Raw genomic sequence first — 25,432 nt, 5'->3', positions numbered from 1 at the left:
GGATACTTTGTTCACTGTGGGTGAAGGAAAGGTTTCTCCAAGCAGGACTATACCGAAAGTTTTATTATAAAAATATTTGCAGGATAGAAGAAAGAAATATAATTTACCTATTCAATAGTAGAATTTATGGAATACAACAGAACCGTGTATGAGGCATTTTATTTATTAAGCACATGTAGATATAAATATCTATGTATTTGCATATTTCCTCTTTTAAAGTGGATCTACTTGTAATAACAGAAGGTGTGCTATATTATAATTTCTACTGTATATTCAATATATTATATATTCATATTGAATTCAATAAAAAATTAATCACAGTAATTAATATTTAATATATGCTAATACTGTGAATACAGCACGAGGTTGGTGATGGAGTTGAAGCTGACCTTGTATGAGCAAGCATCACATATCAAGGCCACATGTCATCAAATGTCTAACATTACGTTGAGTATGGAGTCTCACATGTTTGTATATGCTATTAAAGTATTAATTAGCAATATTATAGAAACAGAATTGAAGGGCCAATGGTGGAGCTCCATTGAAACATCTTTGTGAAGTGGCCCCTTTTTTATAGAAACAGAATTGCACCAGAAACATCTTTTGATGTTTTATAAGCAAAGCAAGTTTCAATCTAAAGACCACATATCAAATGTCTAACATGATATCTTGATTCTATGTATGGAATCTCACATGTTTGTATAATACTATTAAAGTATTAATTAGCAATATCATAGAAACAGAATTGCACAAGAAAGATCATTTTGATGTTTTATAAGCAAAGGAAGTTTCTGAATCTTCCCTCACAAGGTAGCCCAAAGTGTAACAGAATATAATAAACACGAGAACAAAAAAACTAAGGCTGTTTAAACGAAAATCTAATCCTGACTCCCAAGTTGACATTGGGTACCATACCAATCAGCCATCCATGGGCAGCTCTCCACAGTTAACAATCCTGCAAGGTAACCGTGGGGAATCTGATCTACTGGTTTCTTGGGATTCAAGCTTCCGCATGACTTCCATTCCCTCAATGACATGCCCAAACACAACGTGACGGTTATCCAACCATGGAGTCTACAAAATGCAAATCAACAAGATCATATGAATTTAAATAATGAAGAGTTGTACCATACAACATCATTATCTTTGATTTTTAATATTCTGAACCACATAATGAAGTGGTGGTAGTCATGAGGCTGATTGGATGAGGAAACATCAAAACTGATCAACATATATAGTGCTCTACACAGGTTAGAAGTGAAGCCCTAACAAGATCATTTTCCTTTTCAATTATACATTATATACTTACTAGTTACTGAGAGGTGCATACAGATCATATAGATATATGATTTATTTAATCACTGTTTTTATTTAATTTTTAGATCCAGGGGCAGAATTGGAATTATAATTCTTTTCTCTCTTTCCTATTTTCTCCCTTCCTTATTTCGACTGTTGCCTATTTCTTTGTTTCCTTCACTTTTGTTCCTTCTCTAATCAATTCACCCAATCTTTTCTCTTTTCTCTCTTTCCTTACTTGTTGGGAACCAATATAGAATTGAGTTGATTTTATTTTATTCTTTCCTTTTTACGAAAATACAAGAGAATTTGAGTGGTAGATTAGGAAACATTGGGGAGAGAGGTAACGCTTATAAAAAGGAACCATGGGGTTTTGGAGGGATATCTTGGCTTTCATGTTACTCACAATCAAACCCCTTCACTCTCTCTCTCTCATTGCTGAAGAAGAAGAACCATGAACCAGTCCCCACCCCTGTTTCGTCCAGCAGTCCAGCGACGTATTTGGTCCGAAACTGAAGCCTTTGACAGAGTGCTATTTGAAAGCAATAGCAGTCCCCACAAAGCTTCGTTTGCTATTATTATTTGCTTTATGAGTCTAGCTGTAAATTTGTAATGAGTAGCTAGTTTGTTTTTTTCTTTGGAATGTAGCTGACCATTACCTATTTTCATTAATTTGAATAGTTATAGACCTTATAGGTGATGCTTCTAATTGTGTATGAGTCTGACCGATGATACTTTACACCTAAGCAAACTAAGTGTGCCAAGCTTCAGCGAAGGACGATAGTCTTGTGAAGATAGGGCATATTTAGGAAATACCATATTTTACTTTCAGGTGTAGAACTGAAATCAGTTCATGACAGGCAAAGGGATTCAAAGTCCCAAGTCCCAACGACCCCACTCATTCATAGTAAAAGTATTAGCATTAATTGTTAGTTTAATTTCCCTGTTTTTCTTAAAATAAAATTAAAAAATTACAGATTTACTTGAAATTAAGTTTTGCTTAATTCAATCTTGATAACTTAGCCTTTTAGTTCCCCATAGTTCAACTCCATACTTGCTGCTAGTTAGGTTAGTATATGATTTTATTTTTGATCGGTTAATGACACGATCAGTTACTACCCACACAGAGTGATTGAACAAGTGACCAAACCCATCCAAAGGTACTTTGGTGAATAAAATCTTCAAGGAAGCAGCCTATCAGAGGTTGGGTTGACAACCCTACAGATAAACAGGCCTGCTGTTCTTTGACTATTTTGCAACTATATCTCAGAAATAGTCCCTCAGAGGATTGGATTTTCCCTTCTCAACAACAACAACATAATAAATACTCTATTGATGTCCTAGAGTCGACATCTCCAAGCTAGCAAATTAAAGCAATCACAATTCGTAATTGCCAGACTTTCAATAGTAGCAAGTTATGAAATTTGAAGAATTGTACAGACAGGAAAGGAGCTGATACAGTGTCCCAAAAACAATATGAAAAACCAATATAAAATGGCGGTCTCATTTAGGAAATGAGAGAGTGAAGCTACCTTTACTGTGCAAATAAAAAATTGGCTTCCATTGGTGTTCGGACCTGCATTAGCCATGCTCAACACTCCAGGTCCTATGTGCTTCACTGCAAATGGCACAAATGTTAATAGAATAAGCAGCTTAGAGACTACAGTAACCAGAAAAATGACATGAAAGACACTTTTCAACTAAGTCGTCATCTCTAAAGGAAAAATATAGAGAGAGGAGCATTAGTTCTTAATACATATAGTACGCACTAGCAGTGGTCCTGTGAGCTAGGCTCGAGAATCCTAGCAAAGGAGCTACCCACATGTTATGACTGAAGAGGCAGGTTTCCAAAGAATCAAAACTAATTTGCTTCTTATCACATTTCAGAACTTACAGCGGAAGTTCTCATCTTCAAAACGAGGGCCATAAATGCTGATTCCTCCAGTTCCCTGTACACAATCAAAACCGTATTCTATTCAGGAAAAAGTGCCCTTTTTTCCCCAAGATATATTGAGACTTCTTCCCTGTACAATATGTAAAGATAGGCAATCCATACTGATAAAGAAAGCATACTTCAATCTTATTTGGTTACAAGCTTTTGTTTAAAGGCAGATAGGCTGTAACTTGCAAAATTAAAACAACTTTGTTTTTTTAGATATAGTGAGACCTCTCAATTGTCAAAGGTGGCATCGCAATGTCCAATAGTCTTTAAGATTCTCCAATTCGGAGGGGTGTCTTGATTTAGACTCAAGGTAATAAATGAGATGAGGGCAGGCCTAAAATGACCATACAATTAGTGGAAGAAAGGCATGCATAGTTTGTATTCAATTTTACTTAAACTTCATAGATAATAAAAATGAAGAAGAAGAAGAGAATAATGCAGGATGCTACTTTGGGAGATTAATCATAGCGTGAAATCCCCAAGTCTATTGAATAACCTATAAAAGGGACAAAGAGGATAAAAATAGCCCCACCAAGGGATCTTGATATTAGTGAGACATCCTAGGATATCGATAATAATTCTAAGACTGTCCTCAAGTTGGAGAATACAAGTTAATCGTGCCCAACTACTCTCAAAACTTCAAGGACATCCACTAGCTCTACTCCTGTAAGAACAGTTATGGAGAAATGTGTAATGCCCACATCAAAATCCACTATTATAATAATATTCTGAATGCGACATTGACGGGTACTAGAGGAAAGTGTTGAGAAAGTCGATTGTGGTAGAATGGCTTATTGATCAATATGATCTCAAGCCCTTTATTTATAATAAAGCAGAAAGAACACTATTACATAAATACCTTACTTGGGTAGCAAGAAATATAAATCTACATGAGCACAAACTCTAATTTAACTCCTAGTAGAATCCAACACTCCCCCTCAAGTTGAGGCATAGATATTAGTCAAGCCCAACTTGCCTACAATAGGAATGAAATCTCTTTCTTTCAAGCCCTTACTGAAAACATCTGCCACTTGGTCTCCAGACCTCACAAAAGGCATGCAGATAAGCCCTTGTTCCAGCTTTCCTTTGACAAAAAACCTGTCAATTTCAATGTGCTTAGTTCGATCATGTTGCTTAGCAATACAAATAGCAGCCTTGTTGTCACAATATAACATCGTAAGGTTTGGAACTTGGACTCCAATGTCTTGCAGCAAGCCTTTCAACCATAGTAGCTCCTAGCTCACAAACTCCACGAACCATAGCTTTATATTCAGCTTCAGTACTGGATAAAGCTACCAAATTCTGTTTCTTACTTCTCCAAGTAACTAGATTACCTCCGACAAAGGTACAGTAACCTGAAATTGACTACCTGTCTAAGGATCCAGCCCAGTCTGCATCAGTGTATGCTTCTACTTTTAGATTATCAGTGGGTGACAAAAGTAGTCCTTTTCCAGGAGTTCCCTTCAAATACTATAGTATTCTGGTAACAACCTTCATATGAGCTAAATATGGATCATGCATGAATTGGCTCACTATCCCACGGCATAAGTGATGTCTGGCCTGGTGTGGGACAAGTAAATAAGCTTCCCTACCAGCCTTTGGTATCTTCCTTTGTCCACTGGTTCTCCCTCTTTTTCTTTAAGTTTAGCTCCAGCTTCAATAGGAGTATCAACTGCTTTACACCCCAACATTCCCACTTCTGATAATAAATCTAGGACATACTTTCTTTGGGATAGGAATATACCCTTCTTTGATCGAGCCACCTCAATCCCTAAGAAGTACTGTAACTTCCCTAGATCTTTAATCTCAAACTCTTGGCCAAGAAAGTCCCTCAACCTTTGAATTTCTTCACCATCATTCCCTGTGATAACAATATTGTCTACATAAACAATGAGAAGTGTGATGTTAGTACCTGACTTCTTAACAAATAGTATATGATCAGCATTGCTTTGCTTGTACCCAATAGAAGTCATTGTCTTCAGGAGGCGTCCAAACCAGCATCTAGGAGACTATTTTAACCCATAAATTTACCTCTTCAACCGACAAACTTTCCATGCAGTATTATCATCGGAGAAACCATGTGGATTTTCATATATACTTATTCCGCTAACTCCTCATGTAAGAAGGCATTCTTTACATCTAGTTGGTGCAAGTTCCAGTCTTTGTTCAGTGCTATAGACAACAAGAACTCGACAGCGTTTAGTTTTGCAACAAGGGCAAAAGTATCCTGATAATCATTCCAATAGGTTTGGGTAAACCCCTTTGCAACCAGTCTAGCCTTCAACTTGTTGACTGATCCATAAATATTTTGTTTAACCACAAACACCCATTTGCAGCCCACTAGTTTTTTTCCTGGAGGAAGTGTAACCAGCTCCCAAGTATCCTTTTTCTTCATTGCCTGCATTTCCTCTACCATAGCTGCCTTACATCTCTTATTAGCATAGGCTTCCGGCCAACTTTTAGGAACAGATATAGATGATATAATAGCACGATAAGAGTCAGACAAAGAGTCATAAAAGACATATTTAGCTATTGGATGTTGAGTACAAGATTTGACCATTTTTCTTACAGCAATAGGAAGATCAGAAGAAGATACCTCAAGGGGAACAATAGAATCTGATTCTGGAGCAGGAGACTGAAATGGTAACGTGTCACCTTTCTCCACCTACTTTAGCCGGTTGTAATTCTTCCTCTGATAAGTCTGCACCTCTTTATTCTGGTCAATCCGGTTTTGAAAGACCTCAACAGTGTGCCTCACAGGAGTGATCTCCCCCTGGATAGGTTCTTCACATGGATCAGAAAACGAAGGGGGAGAACTAGAGTTCTCAAGTATACTGGCCGAAGTCTCCCCCTGGTCAGGAAACTCTTCTTGAACTCTTAAGTTGTGTTAGTATGTGATAGGAAGATCTAGAGTTGGAAAGAACACCTCTCCTCTAGGACTCTCCCCCTGGAGAGGTGTATAGTAAGGGCAACACTCATTAAAAATTATATCCATAGATACAATGGTTTTCTTAGAAGGAGGATGATAACATTTATACCTTTTCTGAGTAGCAGAATACCCCAAAAATATGCAACATTGAACTGAGTTTTAATCATATTATAAAAATCACGAAAACATCGAAAAACCTTATTTTTTTTGTTTTAAAATATAAATCATGTAAAACGTGAGTGACAATCAACAAAAGTAACAAAGTACCTATGGCCAGTAATAGACACGTCGGCAGGGGCCCCACACATCAGTATGAATTAGCATAAAAGGAATAGATTTTCTATTATGAAGAGAAGGTAAATAAGTAGAACGAGTCTACTTCGCAAAAATACAGGCTTCACAAAAAAAAATCATCCTCATTACAAGAAGAAACCAAATCAGGAAATACTTTCTTAAGAGTTCCTAGAGGGGGGTGACCTAGCCTACGGTGCCATTGTTGAAGGTTTGATATTACTAAATGGACCTGATTAGAAGACGTAGTCAGAGCAGAAGTAGATCCTCCAATCGGCTCGAGCAAATAAAGTCCATTGTCTAGTTTACCACGTCCAATCTCCTTCCCCGTGACCAGATCCTGGAAGACACAGTAAGATGGGAAAAAGATCACTTTACAATTCAAGTCATGTGTAAGACTATTGATAAAGAGCAAGTTAGTAGAGAAAGAGGGAACATATAAAACATTAGAAAAAGAAAATAATGGAGAATGCTGAATGGTTCCTTCTCCAGCAATGGAAGAATAAAAGCTATCAGCAATTCGAACTTTATCCTTTCCAGAAGTTGGAAAATATTGCAAGAAAAACGAGGATAAACCTGTCATATGATCTGTGGCTCTTGTATTAATGATCCAAGGAGTAGAAACTTGGAAGCCTGGAAAAGTTTTACCTGAAGTAGCAAGGTAGGAGTTGGTATGGGTAGTGGCGGAATCAGTGGTAGAGGCTGTACCGGCAGTAGAAGACTGCAGAATACGTCACAGAGTAACTCCTCCTGTGAAAAACCAATGTCTGCAGAGGGTGTTGTGGAAACTGTCTCAGAAATATGAGCTTTCGGTTTTCCTCTTCTTTGTGCTCTTTTTTGCTCAAAATCAGCAGGCTTCCCATGGAGCTTCCAACAATTGGCCTTGGTATGATATGGTTTGTGACTGTGCTCACACTTGACAATCTCCTTAGCTGAATCAGTTTTAGTGCTAAGCATGAAGCATGGTTAATCAACGGCTTTCCTCACACTGAACAAGGGCATAAAACTGTTCTATTGTAGTAAAGGAAGAACGACTTAATACTTGCACTCTGATCTGATCATACTCCACATTCAAACCTGCCAAAAAGTCATATACCCGAATCTTATCAACGTGCTTCCTATAAGTAGTCACATCATCTAGATTAGTGGGGTTATAATCCCCATAATGATCCAACTCTTGCCAAAGAGATCGCAACTCATCATAATATTGGGCCACAATTAGTTCTTTTTCGGTAGTCTCATGAAGCTTCCTTCGTAGCTCATAGACCTGTGCATCATTCCCCAACTGTCCATATGTTTCAGTAGTAGCCTTCCGGATTTGGGCTGCAATATCAAGTAATAGGTAACCCCGGGCAATATTTGGATGCATGGAATTCAAAAGGAATGACATAATAAGAGAGTCATTTGATATCCATTTATCTTGTAAAACACATGCGGTAGTAGGTTTGATAGTGGTGCCCGTAATGTGTCCAACTAATCCTCTTCCAGCAATAGTCAGGTAAGCAAATCGAGACCATATCAAATAATTTGTGCCATCAAATCTTACCGAAAGAGGATGAAGAGTGGGGTAATGTTCGGATCTAGTGGGAGCAGTAGGACCATCGGTGGTTGCCATGTTAAACAAGTTGTCTGCAGTTCTTCAGTCTTCACCCCTTCAAAGTAACTAAAATGTCGCAGAATGCAATAGCCAAACCACCCAAAAAAAACTTATAAATACCCCTCTCTTTCTTCTTCTTTCTTCTTCTTTTTTTTTTTTTTTTTTTTTTTTTTCCCAACTATGAAAAATTACAATAAGGCCCTTAGAAATATGCAGAATTGCACATAAGCCCCTATACTATGTAAATTTGCAAATAGGACCCTTAAAATTGTAAAATTACAAATAAGTCCCTAAAAGTATGCTAATTTACCAATAAGTCCCTGGAAGAATGCAACTTTACAAATAAAACCCCTCAAGCATCGGTTTTAAGTTTAGGTATAAACTCACTGTTTGTTTTCTTTCTTCTGCTTGTTTCTTTTTCTTCTCTCGATGGCGCATGAAGCAGCGGCAATAGCAGCACCAGTAGCAGCAGCGATAGCAACAGGTGTAGCAGCGGTGGTAGCAGCAAGGTTCCTCTTCTCTTCTTCTTTCCCTCATTTTTATTGTTCTTGCAGCGGCAGATTTCTGTCCAAAACTGAAGGATAGGGTGTAGAAAATTTCAGAGAATTGAAGATTTCTGCATCTATCTATTTCAGATTTCTGTCCAAGAATTGAGATTTCTCTGATAGTCGCCGAAAATTCTGCAATGATTGCGGAAGAAAGAGAAAACTGCTATGGGTTTCACGGTTGCAGAGGAAAGTTGCAGAAAAGTCCTGCGATGGTTGCCGAAAATTCTGCAACGGTTGCAGAAAAGAGAAAACTGCGATGGGTTTTACGGTTGCAAAAGAAGAAAAAGAAAATCCGTGAAAAATCTGCAATGGGTTTTGCAGAAGGAAAAAAATAGAAGAAGATCCTGATTGAACTTAGGCTCTGATGCCATGTTGAGAAAGTCGATTGTGGTAGAATGGTTTATTGATCAATGTGATCTCAAGTCCTTTATTCATAATAAAGTGGAAAGAACACTATTACATAAATACCCTTACTTGCGTAGCAAGAAATAGAAATTTACATGAACACAAACTCTAATTTAACTCCTAGTAGAATCCAACAGAAAGGGACTTTTTCCTGCAAGTTTCGTAGCTTTCCCATATTTTCATTTTTTTTTGTTTCTTTCACGTTTCCCCAAATACCCCCTCCATCAAGACTTCCCTATCCAAATTGCGTATTCCCTCAAACTAGTTATCTTAGGCATGTTGATGACCAGACTTATAAAGTTCCAGTTATCGAGTACCTTGACAACCATAGGCATAAAATGTTGTGGGATGTCTATGTTCGTTGGTTGAAGGAGAGGATGTTACAGGCATAGTACCACTCAACTCACAAGATGGATCCACCGAGGCACTCCTCTTGGCACTGAGTTGTACTCTCTTTTTATTGTCAATTACTTTGTATTTGATGTTTTGAAGTTAGAAATTATATATTGAATGTTATGTACTTAAGTAGTTAAGTTTATAGTGTACTTCTCAGACAACTCTACATTGATGTTATGTACATTAAATGACATATCTACATTGACTTTTTAGCAAAATACAGCCAATGTGTTATTTATACTCTAATAACTTAAATGCAAAGTCCCACCCTAAAATACTCCCTAAACCTATCAAAACTTCATATCGAAACTTGCACAAAAAAGTCCTAAGTTTCTTCAAAATTTCTCAGTTTCCCACCTAGGTTTTCCATTTTCACCTAGTTGAAACTTGAGTTGCCCTCGAATTTTTTTCTATGCTTGATGATAAGGAGATTCCTTAGTGATTGTTTTTAGATACCTTGGTTCAATTATAAATAATAACAAAAAGATGATATAGACGATCATGTTTCCCAAAGAACTAAAACAAAGTGGACGACGTGGAGAGATGCGTCTAAGTCTTGTGTCATCAACGTATTCCTTCAAAGCTCAAAGGAAAATTCTATAGGATTGTCGTTCAACCAGCTATGATGTATGGTGCAAAGTATTGATTATTAAAAAGAATCATATAAATTAACCCATCGTAAGATAAATGAGGATGCTAAGATGGATAAGTGGCCAAAATATGAAGGATAAAATAAGAAATGATCATATTAGAGCTGGCCTGCGGGTAGCTCCAATAAATGATAAGCTATGAGAAAGTCGTTTGAGGTGGCACGACCATGTTCAACAGAGGCCTATAAATGCCCCAGTACGGAAAAGTGATTTACTCGACATTGAAGAATTAGAAGAGTAGAAGCAAACCTAAGATAACCTTAAGAGAAGTGGTGAGAAAGGATACATATACTAATAAGACCTTCTTATCTCTCTGCACTTATTTGGTATCACACTATCATAAAGGTAAGTAAAAATGTAAAATTACTACTTTCATTTTCATACTTATAATTTGATATAGTTTATAGTCATATGTTATGATGCTTGGTAAGATGAACATATGTTTGTGTTCTTTTTTCAATAATTTTTCATAATTATAATTCTTGAATGCTTGTTTTTTTAAGATGAATGTGATTCTTGAATGTTTGTTTAGCTTATAATAGAAATTTATCAGCATCTAAGTAGTCGTATTGAAAGAATTTGACCCAACCACTTTGGTCGCCTTATTGCCGCCTAAGCGCCGCTTTGTCGCCTGGGTGGAGCCCCAATCACTTGGTCACTTTGCCGCCTCGACTTGACAACCATGCAACAGGCTACTGAACAATTACGGAACATAGGAAAATAACTACAAAATTATTAGAGTTGCTGAACTACTAGTATTAACTCAAAATTTGACTGCAATTACTCACCTAAGAACCATTCTCCCCCAGCAAGACCTCCGTGCTTCACTACAACTTCATGAAGAAAACCCCTCCCCCCAATCTCTCTCCCCTTACATAATACGAAACCCTACTAACTAACTGCTGTACTCTAACCAATCCTTTCTTGCCATTTGGACCTCATTCTCTGTCCCTGTGATAAGCCAAAGTTAAGGTTGCTGTCCACTCACCTCTTGCCACCTGTCCCTCCCAAGTCCCAACTGATAATGTTTCTTAATTGTTCAGCTGGGGATGATCCCCTGTAGCAGCTGATGATCTTGTGCTGCTCTTTTTCTTCTAGCGCCTATACACTCTAGCCATTAGAGGTTTATTGCATACCTTAGGCCTTGTATGTAGTGTGTCCTCAAACAGCGCTAATTGAAAGGCAAGAATTTATATAGCCGACCCCATTTAGTTGGGACAAGGCTTCTTTTTGTTGTTGTCTTATTAAAACAAATAGCTAAACTAGCTTCTAAAACTATATGCATGGACAAAATTGTCCTTTTCAAAAAGTCTTCTCATGATCTCATCATGGGCCTCATAGGATCTTCTAGCAGCATGCAAACCAAGGAAAATAAGCGGCTGTGATACTGTTTATATGAACGGTACCATAAACAGTGACTTGGCTTCTTTTCCTTCATGTGTTGTTCTTCATTAGTTACTATTCATAATTCAAGCCGTTTTTTATTTCTGATATCTATTCTTGTTCTCTTATAATTTGTGACACAAATCCATCTGAACCTTTCCTGCAGTTCAATCCCAAAAATCTAAAACTCTAGGTTATCCTCCATTTAAATATATATATATATATATAGACACACACACACACACACATATATATATAAAACTCACATCTCCTTCGGTAAAGTCACCTCCTTGGATCATGAAATCCTTAATAATACGATGAAATGAGCATCCTTTATAGCCATAACCTTTCTCTCCTGCTAGTTAAAATGCAGCAAAATTAGTCCTCTATCATGTAGCGACGACAGGATTTTGACAAACATGCTTCAACATTTAAAAAGGAAAAGAAATGACCTAGGAATTTGCAGGGGCATATAAGAAAAGCTTGCCTGTACACAGGGCACGGAAATTCTCGACAGTTTTTGGAACCACTTCCCCAAATAGGCCCAGTACAATTCGACCCACAAGCTCACCTCCAATTTCTATATCAAAGAAGCACTTCTTTGTTACTTCTGCTTGCAGCTCTACACCCTATAAAGGCATAGTAGAGTCAAATTAAACCAAAACAGAATATGAACTCCAGTCACCAAAAAAATGAAGTCAATGAAAAATGGACTAACATTCATTAGGGCAAAAAGCCAAAAGGATTGAAAATATTGCAGAAAAATATCAATTATATTATCCACTATTTCCAAACTTAACACAAAAATTACATGCCCATGAGACAGCATAGATTGATAAAAAGCAAGCTTAAAGCACAAAGACCTTCGTAATAATTGTCTAATAAAATTTCACGAGTTCCTTCCTGGAGGAAATAATGAAGTTCATAAGGAAAGAGAATTTCTTGGTGCAGGGAATGGGGATCAGACAAGATATATGAAGCTGTTAACAGATCTCAGAAGACAGTTCACATGGAGATAAGAGATTACTATGCATAAGAAAATAAGGTTATTACTCTAGCCCTGTGGTCTCCTTTTAATATTTGAATCAACCAACTACATCCCATGATCCGAATGCAAAACTGAAAACAGACCGATTTGGATCATCGTCCCATTAATGATTGATCATGGTTCGTAACAATCACATAATAGGAAACTCACATATTCTATTTCAATGGAGATAAAGATATGCATAACTTGAAGAGCCCCATGTTTTTTCGTCTCCTCCAGATACTGGTTCTTCATCAAGTTGAATCGCTCTGGTCCTCCTTTAGTTCAAAAGTGTGCAGCCAAACTCCAAGAACCAAAACACCAATTCATACACAAGGTGATGTATCTACAAAAGTGCTGGAGATAGCAAGAAAGGATAGAGAAAATCACAGAGGCAGGCGGCCAAGCTTTGATCTATGTGCCTTCCTCCTGTGTGATTCATATAGGCAGACATAAACTTAGATTATGATTATATGTCTCTCTCCCATGTTGGTTCTATTTAGAAATCCCAGCAAATAGCAAAGAAGTATAATATAAAAGGAAAAGTGATAATTAAATTAATTAATAAAAAGAAGAGAAAAAAACTTAATTAATTATCTGATCAAAAGTCCCCATGCATAATTACATAAAAGACTCGTCATTTCCCAATATCTACAAATAGGACCCTCAGCACGTAATTGGTTACTGCCAACCCCTTTATCCTATTATAAGCCCAACAAGGAAAGACCAATTTCATAAAACCAAATCTAGAAAAATGCAATTAAACTTAAAAATATGATTACATTAATAGAAAATAAATTACCGCAAATCATTTAAAAAGCACCAATGCCAAATTCACAATTTGGTTTTGCACTTGGACTCTAATATCAATATCTCCCATACCAAGCAATAAATACCATGCCAAGTGCCACTTTCACTCAAGGCACTTCTATTTATTCCAAAGATAGCAGCCTAGATTCATTTCAAACTTTTGGATATTGATAAATCAAAGAATATTTGACTGTATCACAATGGTAAGTGCCCCCTCAAGCATCGGGACTAGATGACACATGTACCCTTTCTCACACATGACAATAGTACACAAGGGAATCAACCACAAAAGATTATTCACCGATTGACACAAGTATGTGTACCTGCATTCATACCCTATATCCATTATGATTAGGTGTACCCAATGCAGTAAACATCATAGTTGTAAAGGCGCCCCAGCGACAAGGCATCTAAGGGGGCGAAGAAAACCAAGAGATCAAACAAGCTGGCTAGGTAACACCTGGATGCCTGAGCCACCAGAGAACCTAGATGCCTAGGAAATGCCTTGACAACTATAGTAACACCATATCATGACTACGCGGCCCAAACCCCAATGATGGTCAATGTGGAATGGTTTAGTAATCACATAGGGGAATGCTTTGGTGTGGTTTCAGAGGAAAAGGGTTAAGTTTCTAAGGGTAACAAGAATACTTGCCCCATAGGACACATGGAATAAATTCCCTAAGAGGGAACTAGGATCTATATGTCTTAGAATGGGCAGAAAACTAAAGAGGATATAGATAATGGTATAGGGATATCAACCTCCAAGTTTGAGATAGATCTAATGGTTAGATTGGTGTAGATCTGACCTTGAATATTGGGTGTACTAAAAATCTGAAAATTCATGAAAAGTAAACAAAGTATAAAAAAAAATAGGTCATAGGATAGGGGAATAGAACATAGGCTATTAGATACCAGATTGGGGCCTTATAAATGCTTGGGTCAGGCGGAGTGTTTGCAAGATTTCAAATGTCTTGACACCCCCCCCCGGCAGGCGGAAAGACAAGATGGGGGTTTAAACCAATTTAACAAAAGTTTTGAACAAATTTTATGAAATCTTGAAATTGGTCCTTGTCTCGAGATTTCAGTATCTCGAGGGGTTTCTTTATACCCAAAAAAATAAAATACCAGATCTCATCGAAATCTCGGTGGTTTTTGACCGATATTTCGACAAGAACTCTGGTTTCGACAAGCAAACCATAAGAGGTTTTCTTTCTTCTTCTTCTTCTTCTTCTTCTTCTTCATTCATCTTCAAATCAAGGGTATTTGTTGACTAGAACAGTGGCTAACACATGTTAAGGACAATTATGAATTAGACATGAGTCCCATGTTAAGGGCAATTATGAATGAGACATGAGAACTAAGGGCTTGAAGCTATATCCCAAGTTGGCTTTGTGTAGTTGTTCAGTACTTGTAGGACTCCATTTTTAGTAGTTTATTTTATCAATGACTCCTTTTTTTTTCTTTTTTTCTTCTTTCCTACAAATAAAGAATTAGTTTATTAGAACCCCTCACAACATGAGTGAGGCCCCCTACATCTCTCTCTCGATTTGTCCTCTTTTCCTCATGGCTCTTCTCTTTGGTGCTAAAACTATTAAATTTCCCACATCGAACTTTGCGCTTCTTCTACTTTCTTGCAAAAAATTGGTGGATTCATCTACACACCAAGGTTCAAAATCTTGGTTTTCAAGGCAATTTCAATCATCCTCGAAACCAATCAACTGCCGAAATTTTGGAAATTTCAGGTGGAATTCCCAGGTAGTTTCAACACCAAGTTTTGGGGCCTATATAGAGTTTTTTTGGTCAGTTTTTTTGTATACTACCTGTTAAAAGCATAACAAACACAATGGAACAAGTACTTTGCTAAAAAAAACCGCGATCATCACTTGTAGTGCAAAATTCACCACACATGGAAGAAAAACCCGAATTGTGTTCATTTTAGCAACTGGGGCAAATGTCTCTTGGTAGTCAATCCCATAAGTGTCAATAAAGCCTTTGGCCACCAATCTTGCCTTGTACCTCTCAACAGACCCATATGTCTTGTGCGTGATCACGAGTACCCATTTGTACCCAACAATCCACTTCCCTGCAGGCAAAGTCACCAAATCCCACGTTTTGTTTTTCTCCAAAGCTCGTATTTCCCCATCCATTGCTTCCATCAACTTTGAGTTGGTTAATGCTTCTTGCCAAGTGTTATGAACAGAAGTAGAGGACAAAGAGGAAACAAAACTTTGACAACTATGGGGAAAGCGATTGATATTAAACATAATTAGAAATGGATATTCGGTGCAAGTCTGCAGTTGCTTCCTCAATGCAATTGGTAGGTGCAATGTAGGGCCAAAAGAGGGGTCAAAGATAGGCTCATCCAGAGAAACCTGTACTTCAGGACTAGGAGTTGAAGCTTCCAACTGGCTTAGCACAGAAGGCGGATCTCATTGCTTTCTTTGATAGGTCTTCAACGGTGTTTGCTCCGCTACACATCATCTACCAGTTACTTATGTTCGGTCACTCTGCCTTTCGAAGTAGGATCATTTACAGGAATCTCATGAGGAATCAAGATCAGAACCTCTTCACTAAGACTCTCCCTTGAAGAGGTGTTGGGGAATAGAGAGGAACACGTTCCTAGAACATAACATCCATATAGACAAAGAAACGAGAGACACGATGATGACACTTATATACGAGGATATCACAGAAAATGCAGTGTAACCCACGAAGGATCAACTTATCATGAAGTCATGAACATAATGGTTCTAGGGAAAGGCAATTAGGCAACACAGCCAAAAACTTATATGGTACAGTAAAGGTTGTTCTCCCTAAAAGAACCTCAAAGAGGCAATGTTGGTGTAAGACTCAAGAAGACATTCGGTTGATCAAATAAGCTACAGAACCTTAAAATCCTCCCCCCACTTAGACCTCCCTTGTCAAGTCATAACTCCAAGCCTCCAAGGTTTTAGGAACCCTAACATTGAGGAACAATTCTGCAATTGAGGAACTCTAACATTGAGGAACAATTCTGCAATTAAGAATTTTTCTATAACAGAATTGCTTCTTCAATTTTCAGACCCAATCCTAGCCTGACCGAACCCTAAAATCCTCCCCCCACTTAGACCTCCCTAGTCAAGTCATAACTCCAAGCCTCCAAGGTTTGGAATTGAAAACCCTTAAACCAACGGTCATAATTGATAAAAACAGCTGCTGTCCATTAAAATTTGGCTGAGATCAGACCTAAAAGAGCAAGGTTGAAACCCTAATCACTGCTGGGTCTGACGATCCTGAAAATTGGCCCCTGATCTGGGGTTACATCACTCCATTATACATAGATATTCAAGTTCATCCAAGAGCATATATGTATTCTCTACTTTCTAATCAGTCTATATGATAAAGATCATCACTAACAGCATACTCAAGGAATCACTTCATTGGTCCAATAATCACCTGGAAGCCCTAATGGCAGTTAAGATTATGCTGCTTAGAGATTCACAAGTTCTGAAGAAAAGGAAAAATATAAATTATTATTAGTTTCCATTTAAGTTTGATAGTAAGGAGCTCTTGGATCAAATGATGGGGCATGCCTAGCAAATGTCCCATGCTCACATGGTCCCCGGGGGTTCGGCATTACTTTTCCCACTTTTGGCATGAAGTGGCCATCCATGGACACAAATGCATAACCTTACCAATAGCCAAAGCATTCACTACGTTACACCTTGGGACAGCCCATGGAACATAAAAATTTAGGGACCCGAATGATAACCCACCAAGAACAATTTTGAGGGTTTCCGGATGCAGAAACAGTTTTGTACGTGTTCGACAAAACTTTCATCCAAAAAGCATCAACATCATGAAGAGATATTGAGACAAAGCAGATGAAAGCTGCAAGAAGCTGATTTTGATGGACTGGGCATTGGAGGCAGGTAAAATGAAGAACCCAAAAGATCTCTCTCACAGTATATAGAGAAGATGAAGAACAAGGATCCCATTCAAAAAGACAGGGGCTAGAGTTTCATCAGAGATAGAGACAATGAAGAGGAACCTAGGCCATTGAAGATAGAGAAGCTGAAGAACCAAACAATCCAAGCCGTATGGGTTGTAGAAGCAATGAGTAGACAGTTCTATTGGAGTATGAGAGGGTTTTAACGACGTTCTTGTGTTTAGAAAGCCAAATTCCACAAATACCCCTCTCTAAAGTATTTCACTTAAACCCAGCCTGCGCCTGACTTTTGCTTCAACAAACAGACACAACGTCGTCAAAAGTGTTTCTTGAAGCAGAAATTTTCATAAATTTCAGTTTATATTTAAAAAATCACTTGAAAAAAAAAATAGACCAGTTCTATCAGACAACTTTTTACCTTTTTTTGTTTCTTGAAGCAAGAAACACCATAAACTATTTTTCGGTGGGTTATCAAACGGACTCTTAAACTGAAACAGGCACTTCAATCTTTCACCTTCAAAACACTTTTAAGGTTTTCAAATGTAATATTGAGGTAAAAAGCATGCACAGGGGCTCCAATGTTGAGATATGTCTTTTTGGAAGTAGGAAACATAGCTGAACCATAGAGTGTTTCTTTTGAAACATGTTGTTCATCATAAATAAGTTCCCCAATGTGATTTGGCATTATTAGAAAATAATTAGATCTGTTCATGATGTACATAGATTTAAGATATTGTTTAGGGGAAACAAGAAGATTGATATGAAGAAGGGCCCAGCCCCAGTCTGAATGCAGGTGCGGGCCCCAAGGCTACTCAAAGGTGGCACACCTAAGGCTGGCTGAACCCCTAAAAGGGGCATATTGGTCAATTTTTAGGCCTAATTAGCTGATGAATCTTAATTGAATTTTTAGTTTTATTTTTCAGAGCCCAGTTTGGTTTAAAAAGTTTTTTTTTTTTTTTTAATGAATAAATTTGATTACCAAAACCCCAAGAAGGGGAAAGAAGAACTAAACAGTAGAGGGAAAGGAAAAAGGGAAAAGCAGCCTTTAGCTACTAGACCAAATAGCAGAATCTAGGCCCAGTTTGGTTTAAAAGTCTTTTCTTCTTTTTTCTTTGTTTTTTTTCTTTTCTCTTTTCAGTTAAAAAGTCTTAGTTTGAGTTGGCAGTTGAGTTCTTTAGTCATAAGGAGTTTTTCTTTAAAGTAGGACTGTTATAGATAATTAGGTCATCTGTTTCAAGAAGTTCTTTTGATGTATGTGATTGTTATTTAATTGTAAAGCGCATCCTAGCTTATGAAAGAAACCCTAGTTGAGTCAATTTCTGAAAGTCTTAGTCGAATCTAATTAGGGTGTCCCGATAAGACTTAGATTCTTTCTTTTTAATGTAAGGTTATAATAAGCCCTTCTATGATTGTAAAATTTAGTCTGTGCATTGAATAAAGAATTGATATCTCTTGTGGGAAATTGGATCATGGCCTTCTTGGAGGCCTACAGCAGATTTTCAGATGCCCTTGTCTTCAATTACAGCATTCAAGCTTCAAGAACCAGCATCTTCCTTCTTCACAGCAGCATAGTAGTAAGTACCAGCAAACCCCAGCCCCTTCTCCCCTTCATCCCTAGCCACTGCAGCCCCCCACCCCCACCCCCACCCATCGCAGCACCTTCTCAGCTGCTCTCCGCAAGCTCACCCCAGCCCCTCTCTCCCTTCCAGCTGCAAGAAGAAACACCCCCCCCCCCTTCCCCTTCTATTTCTTGTGATACCCATTCTTTACCCTTTTCCTCTGTTTCTTTATTTTTGGGTTCTTGCGGCAGAATTATAAGAAAGAAAAGAAAATAAAGAAAGAAAGAAGATAGCAAGAACTCCACCCCCTAATCGCAAGCTTGCTTCCCTTCCCTTTTCTACCGTGCTGCAGGCTTCCTACCTTTCCACACAATTTTGGTTTGCCCTATAAGTAATAACAACCCACATCTTTTCAATCTAAATCCAAATTGTTTATCCCCTATCCCATCCCATTGGAATTAGTTCCTCTCAAAGTTCCACCCATTAGGGAATGCTATCTCAAAACCACAAGTCCATCCTCATTTTTTTAAACCCTACAATGTTCCCAAACCTCCCCAACCCAAGTTAAACAATATATCTCTTATCCTTTTGCATCCAAACCACCCTATAGTTTATCCAATAATTTTGAGCCATCTCGAAGTAAACCCAAACCCTCCTATAGAATTTTGGAATTACCTGCTGGAAGATTCTGGGCAACCCTTAATTTTACGGAATTCATCCAACCCTAAATTGGTATTCACATCATTTAGTATCGTAGCTAGATGAGCTAGCAGCCGACAGTGCCATGGGATAGGGTACCTAGTGAAGATTTTTTTGAGAACAAATTGCACCAACACCCCAAAATGGAGGCCTTAAAGCACTGACACCCCACTTTATGTTTAAAAAACACAGACCCAAAATTGGATTTTTATTGGATATATTTGTCCTTTTATCATTAAAAACAGTTAAATCAGTGCTTATTTTGTTTCAATTCTAAAAATATCCCTATAATAAACAGTATTTGGACTGTTTTCAGTAATAAATTAGACAAATATATCCAATGAAAATACAATTTTGGGGTCTTTGAGTTTTTTAAAAATAAAGTGGGGTGTCAGTGCTTTAAGGCTTTCATTTTGGGGTGCCAATGCAATCTGCTCTTTTTTTAATTAAAGACCCTCCATGAATATTCGGGTAAAGGTTCTTCTAAATGAAATCGAAGATGAAGGCTAAAGGAGGAGCAGCCTCTTCCATACCCAATTGAGGGCAGGTGGAACAGTAGCAAGAGCCATGGTGGGAGATCTCGCGAGATATGGCCAGAGCTAGAGCTTCAGGAGCTGGTCCCTATAGGTTTGTAGGGGCTAGGCCTTCTAATTCTGGGGGGAGAGGTGGTGTATCTGGCATGTTTGGCAGATCACAGAGTCAACGGGCCCCTCATACATCAGGTTCAGTGCCACCGTGGCCACCATCTGATTATCCACGCCGTCAGAACCCGATCATTGAGCAGGATCCTGATATATTTAGGAGGAAGGGGGCCAAGCAGCCTAAGATATCCAGTGCATGGAAAGGTATGGCAAAGAAGGTAAAAAGAGCAGTATCAAAGTGGATATATTTCAATCACATCCCAGCAAACACAGCACAGGGTCCATACTACAGGCATATGATTGATACTATTGCAGATGCCGGCCCTGGATATGATGGTCCCAACCCTACAAAGTTGATGACCACCCTCCTTCAGGAGGAGAAGCAAGAGCTGCAGAAGTATATTGATGATATGAGACCCCATTGGGAAACTTATGGATGCACCATCATGTCTGATGGATGGACCCGCCCGACGAGAAAGTCCATCATCAACTTTATGGTATACAGTGACTGGAGAACCGTTTTTTTGAAATCAGTGGATGCTATTGGTCATATTAAAGACTATAGATATATCATGGGTCTCCTGCAAGATGTCATAGATGAGGTTGGTAGGAAAAATGTGGTGCAAATTATCACTGACAATGGTTCCAACTTTTAGAAGGCCGGTGAAGTGTTGATGGCTTCACCTAATTATCATCTTTTCTGGACGCCTTGTGCAGCTCATTCAATTGACCAATGCTGAAGGACATTGGAAAAATTAGCATTGTCCATAACACAGTTGAAAGGGCAAGACAGGTAACCAACTTCATCTACAACCATAGCATTGCTTTGGCAATGATGAGGAGATCATATGGAGGTGAGTTGGTGCGACCTGGTCCGACAAGATTTGCGACGAATTTCGTCGCCTTGAGCACCATGCAAGATAAGAAGTCGGGCCTCAGATACATGTTTGCATCCAGGAGTGGTTTGATTGAGCTGGATCCAAGTAAGATAACTATCTACTATTTCATCTTATAAATTACTATATTTTATATTATGAGTTTATGATTATCTTGTATCTAGTTATCTACTGTCTATTGACTTAATGAGTTTGTGATAATTCAGCACGCCCAACGGGCGTGAGGCACAGTACACAATATCATCTGATGAGTTCTAGAGAAGTATTACCGTGGTGTTGCAGACCTTAGAGCCTATTGTAAAGGTCTTGCATATGGTGGACTCTTCCTTGAGGGGACCCACTATGCCCCACTTGTATGCATCCCTTGAGCGTATGAAGGTTGCTATACAGGCGGCAAACCCTAGAGGACACCGGGCTTTCTTAGATATTGTGGATGCACGATGGACAGCTCATCTGATGCATCCCCTGCATAAGGCCGGTAAGTAAATATTCTGGGTTGTTGACTTATAGTTGTAGCATTGTAAGTATTAGTACTAATTTTAAGCTTTTTTAATTATGCAGCCTATTTCCTATCCTAAACCCTAAATATCAATATAGTGAACATTTAGGGTTGGACACAAACCTGTTGGATGCCCAACCACAGGTGATTACAAAGCTGGAGCCAAATTCGATGCTCTAATCATTTTGCCACAACGAGGTGAGACATTGGGAATTTCAAACGATTAGAATTTGTATTTATTGTTTAAATAATTTTGCTAACCAATCAATACTAATGATTGTATTATTGCATATCAAGTTGTTTAGGGATGCATTTGGGTCTTTTAGTGTAGATGCTGCTGTACGGGGCAAAGAAACCTATGATCCAGGTTAGATACTTATATAGTTAGATTCTTAGATGCATAAATGCATTATTATTATAATTTTTAGATAAGTTTATTTGATGTTAAGTATTAAAGTTATAAGTTTCTAACTTAATGTTTTTGTGATAATGCAGCTGAATGGTGGTATCTCTATGGCAATAGTACATCAAACCTTCGGAGACTGGCGATCAGGATCCTATCTCAGACTTGCTCTGCCTCTAGATGTGAGAGGAATTGGAGTACATTGAGCATGATCCACTCCAAGAGGAGGAACCGGTTGGGAAGCCAGCGCTTGAATGATCTGGTATTTTGTCATTATAATATGAGGTTGAAGCTGCAACATGCCAGGGAGCAGGCTGAGAATGATAGGCCGTACATCGATCTAGATGATATATTTGATGTGGGCGCAGATGAACAAGATCCCCTCACTCAGTGGATGTTGGATAGGAGTGAGCCGGTGTTGGACCAGCCTTAAGGGAGGCCTGACCCAGACCTAGCTCGAGCTGCAGGGGTTGATGTGGATGAGTTTATGGCCTCTCGAGAGGGTCAGGCACATGCAGAGGCAGTTGCCACTGCTGATGAGGATTGGCTGGTGGCACCAGGCACGGAGGAGCGACAGGATGACGATCCAGATGACACAATCCCGCCTAGTCAGACTACGAGGGATGATGATGATGATGGTGGTGGTAGTGGTGGTGGTGGTGGTGGTGGTGATGATGGTGGCCTTGAAGAGCATCTACATGTTCCACTACCAGAGACACAGCAACCCCCACTTAGATACACTGGGGAGAGTCATTTCTCACATGCCACTCAGGATTATGATCATGGTGGTGATTATCAGCGTGGTCGTGAATATCCTGATACGAGGCCGAGCCACCATCGGAGGGGGGGCCATGAGGGCCAGCAACAACAAAGAGGTGGTTATGATTATGTTAATCCTTGGGATCAGGCAATCCAGTTAGCAGGAGCGGTGGGGTCCATGAGCTTGGATGAGTCCGTAGGCTCCACACCAGGTTATTAGCCTATGGGTATTAATTATGGTGCCCCGCCCCCTCCTTCACATGGACAGTATGATATGGGAATTAGTATCCCCTCTAGTACTTCGTATCATGGGCACTCGCAAGCTGATAATGGCGATAGCCGCGATACTTACTTTGACCATGGTATCGAGAGGAGGCCATTGTCGTATCAAGAGATCATGTTTTCACATTTAGAGACCATGGCACCAACAGTAGCATCACCAAGCATGAATTACCTTCCACAACCATATTCTCACTTCCCTCAAATTGGCGTTCTCTTGGGGGCAGAAGATCACCGCTATAGAGGTGCAGTTGATGATTATCTGGAACACTATCAGTATCGTATGACATGAGATTATTATGTGAGATTGTTGGGGGAGCATCACTGGAGGCAGTCTGAGTCACAGGAGTTCGATCCACCTAGGCACAGTACTTGGTATTGAGAGTTCGAGATTTTATAGTTGGATCATTGGATGACTCTATTATTTGTACTTTATATGGTTGGATGACTCTATGTATTTGTACAATGAATTGTAGACTTTAGATGAGTTGGTTTTTAAGAGTTTTTAGATTTTTAGTTTCGGGGCTTTCGTCCGCATACAGTAGGACATGGGTCAATTAAGAACATTAGTTTAGGTGATGTTTTAGGTCAAAATAACACTCCCAATGTGTTTATTGGCCTCAAATTAGGCTACAAGTCAAATTTCATCGAACCCCTACCAAAAGTCGGCCGACATCTGGCGACATGTCGCCCGAGTCGCCGTGTCACCATAGTCCTACACAGCGACACAGACCGACATGTCGGACCATGGTTGTAAAGGTATCCTACGTTCCTAGCTTATGAAGAAAACCCTAACTGAGTCAGTTTCTAAAAGTCTTAGTTGTTCCCAATTAGAGTTAGATTTTATCTTTTTAATGTAAGGCTATAAATAAGCCCTTCTATGATTGTAAAATTTAGTTTGCATTGAATAAAGAATTGATATCTCTTGTGGGAAATTGGAGTGTGGCCTTCTTGGGAGAGCCACGGCGGATTTTCAGATACTCTCATCTTCAAATGCAGCATTCAATCTTCAAGAACCAGCATCTTCCTTCTTCACAGCAGCATAGAAGTAAGTACCAGCAAACCACAGCCCCTTCCCCCTTCATCCCTAACAACCGCATCCCTTCCCACCCCCTTCTCTCTTGCGCTACCTAGGAAACCCCACCCAATGCAGTTACACACCACCTTCCCGGTTGCTCCCCTCACCTCCACAGCTCAACCAGCCCCTCTCTCCCATACAGCAGCCAGAAGACACCCCCCCCCCCTCCCCTTCTATTTCTTGCAATACCACTTCTTTCCCCTTTCTTCTGTTTCTATATTTTCTGGTTGTTGCTGCAGAATTAAAAGCAAGAAAAAACCAAAAAGAAAAGAAAGAAGATAGCAAGAAACTCCACCCCCTAATTGCAAGCTTCCCTTGCCTTTTCTACTGTACCATAGGCTTCCTACTGTCCCCAGACAATTTTAGGTTACCCTATACCAACCCACATCTTTTCATTTATCTCCAAATTGTTTATCCCTTATCCCATCCCTTGGAATTACTTCCTCTCCAAAGTTCTACCCAATAGGGATTGTTTATCTCAAACCTAGCCCATCCTCATCTTGTTAAAACCCTACAACTTTCCTAAACCTCCACAAACCCAAGTTAGACAATACATCTCTTATCCTTTTGCATCCAAACCACACCATAGGTTATCTAGTAATTTTGAGTCATCCTGAAGTAAACCCAAACCCTACCATAGAATTTTAGAATTAGTTGCTGGAAGATTTTGTGCAACCCTTAATTTTAAGGAATTCATCCAAGAGACCCTAACCGTAAAAGGGGTTCACATCAAAGATGATCTCATCATGGCACACAGCAAAGATAATGAAGATTTTGCCCATGGATTTGGTATTACCTAATACTTCAAATTTCAGCCTACTCAGAGCCTCTTACCCGTGCAAACTACAACAGTTTCTCATAATAAAGACTGGTAGAAAACAAAAGAACCAAGCCCCTTACTGTTCCAACAGAGTTCCTGCACACCATTCTCCGATATCGAACTGAGGTCGATTTAGAAAGCTGATTAGTCCAGAGATGTGAAGCATGTTGAGAGCATGATAATAATCCTCTTCCAAGGCAGCTTACTGTTGAATTTGGAGCTTGTGAAAAATAAACCCGTGCGGGCGTAGTACACCCAGATATCATTCGTGAATCTTGAACATCCGGAATGGCATTGCCCAAGCTTCCCTGGGAACGCATCAGAGAAGTGTTTAAGTTAATCCTAACAAAACTTGAAATTAACACAGATCATCATCCATACGAGAAATTCGAGATTAGTTATGCAAAAGGAAAGAAGAACAGCCCTAGCTCTGACCTGTAGAATAGGACGGCATTCCCGACCGAGAGAAAATGCAAATGCCATGGCAACAAGTGATGGAACTCAACCTCGGACACCCTCCGCCAGTGCAGGGATGTGAACGGAATTTGAGTTCCGATAGACTAGACTCGCCGAGCTATGAGAACCTCAAAACCA

General features: G+C 39.1%; 1 protein-coding gene across 1 annotated transcript; it reads right to left on the bottom strand.

Annotated features, from left to right (window-relative positions):
* Nucleotides 1–648: 648 nt before the first annotated feature.
* ROC4 (rotamase CYP 4) lies at nt 649–25,432 on the bottom strand. The gene is made up of 7 exons (XM_089153755.1): nt 25,274–25,432; nt 24,919–25,146; nt 11,925–12,066; nt 11,704–11,792; nt 3,191–3,245; nt 2,829–2,914; nt 649–1,074 (listed from the first exon to the last, which is right to left on the bottom strand). The coding sequence occupies exons 1-7, from the start codon at nt 25,319–25,321 to the stop codon at nt 919–921; spliced, it is 804 nt and encodes a 267-aa protein (XP_089009881.1). The 5' UTR covers nt 25,322–25,432; the 3' UTR covers nt 649–918.

This window comes from Hakea prostrata, chromosome 4 (assembly GCF_041222555.1).
Source record: "Hakea prostrata isolate BN-2017 chromosome 4, UWA_Hpros_2, whole genome shotgun sequence".
In the NCBI taxonomy this organism is placed as follows: Eukaryota; Viridiplantae; Streptophyta; class Magnoliopsida; order Proteales; family Proteaceae; genus Hakea; species Hakea prostrata.
Note: the sequence above shows the minus strand (reverse complement) of the source record. Positions and strands in the feature narration are given on the sequence as shown.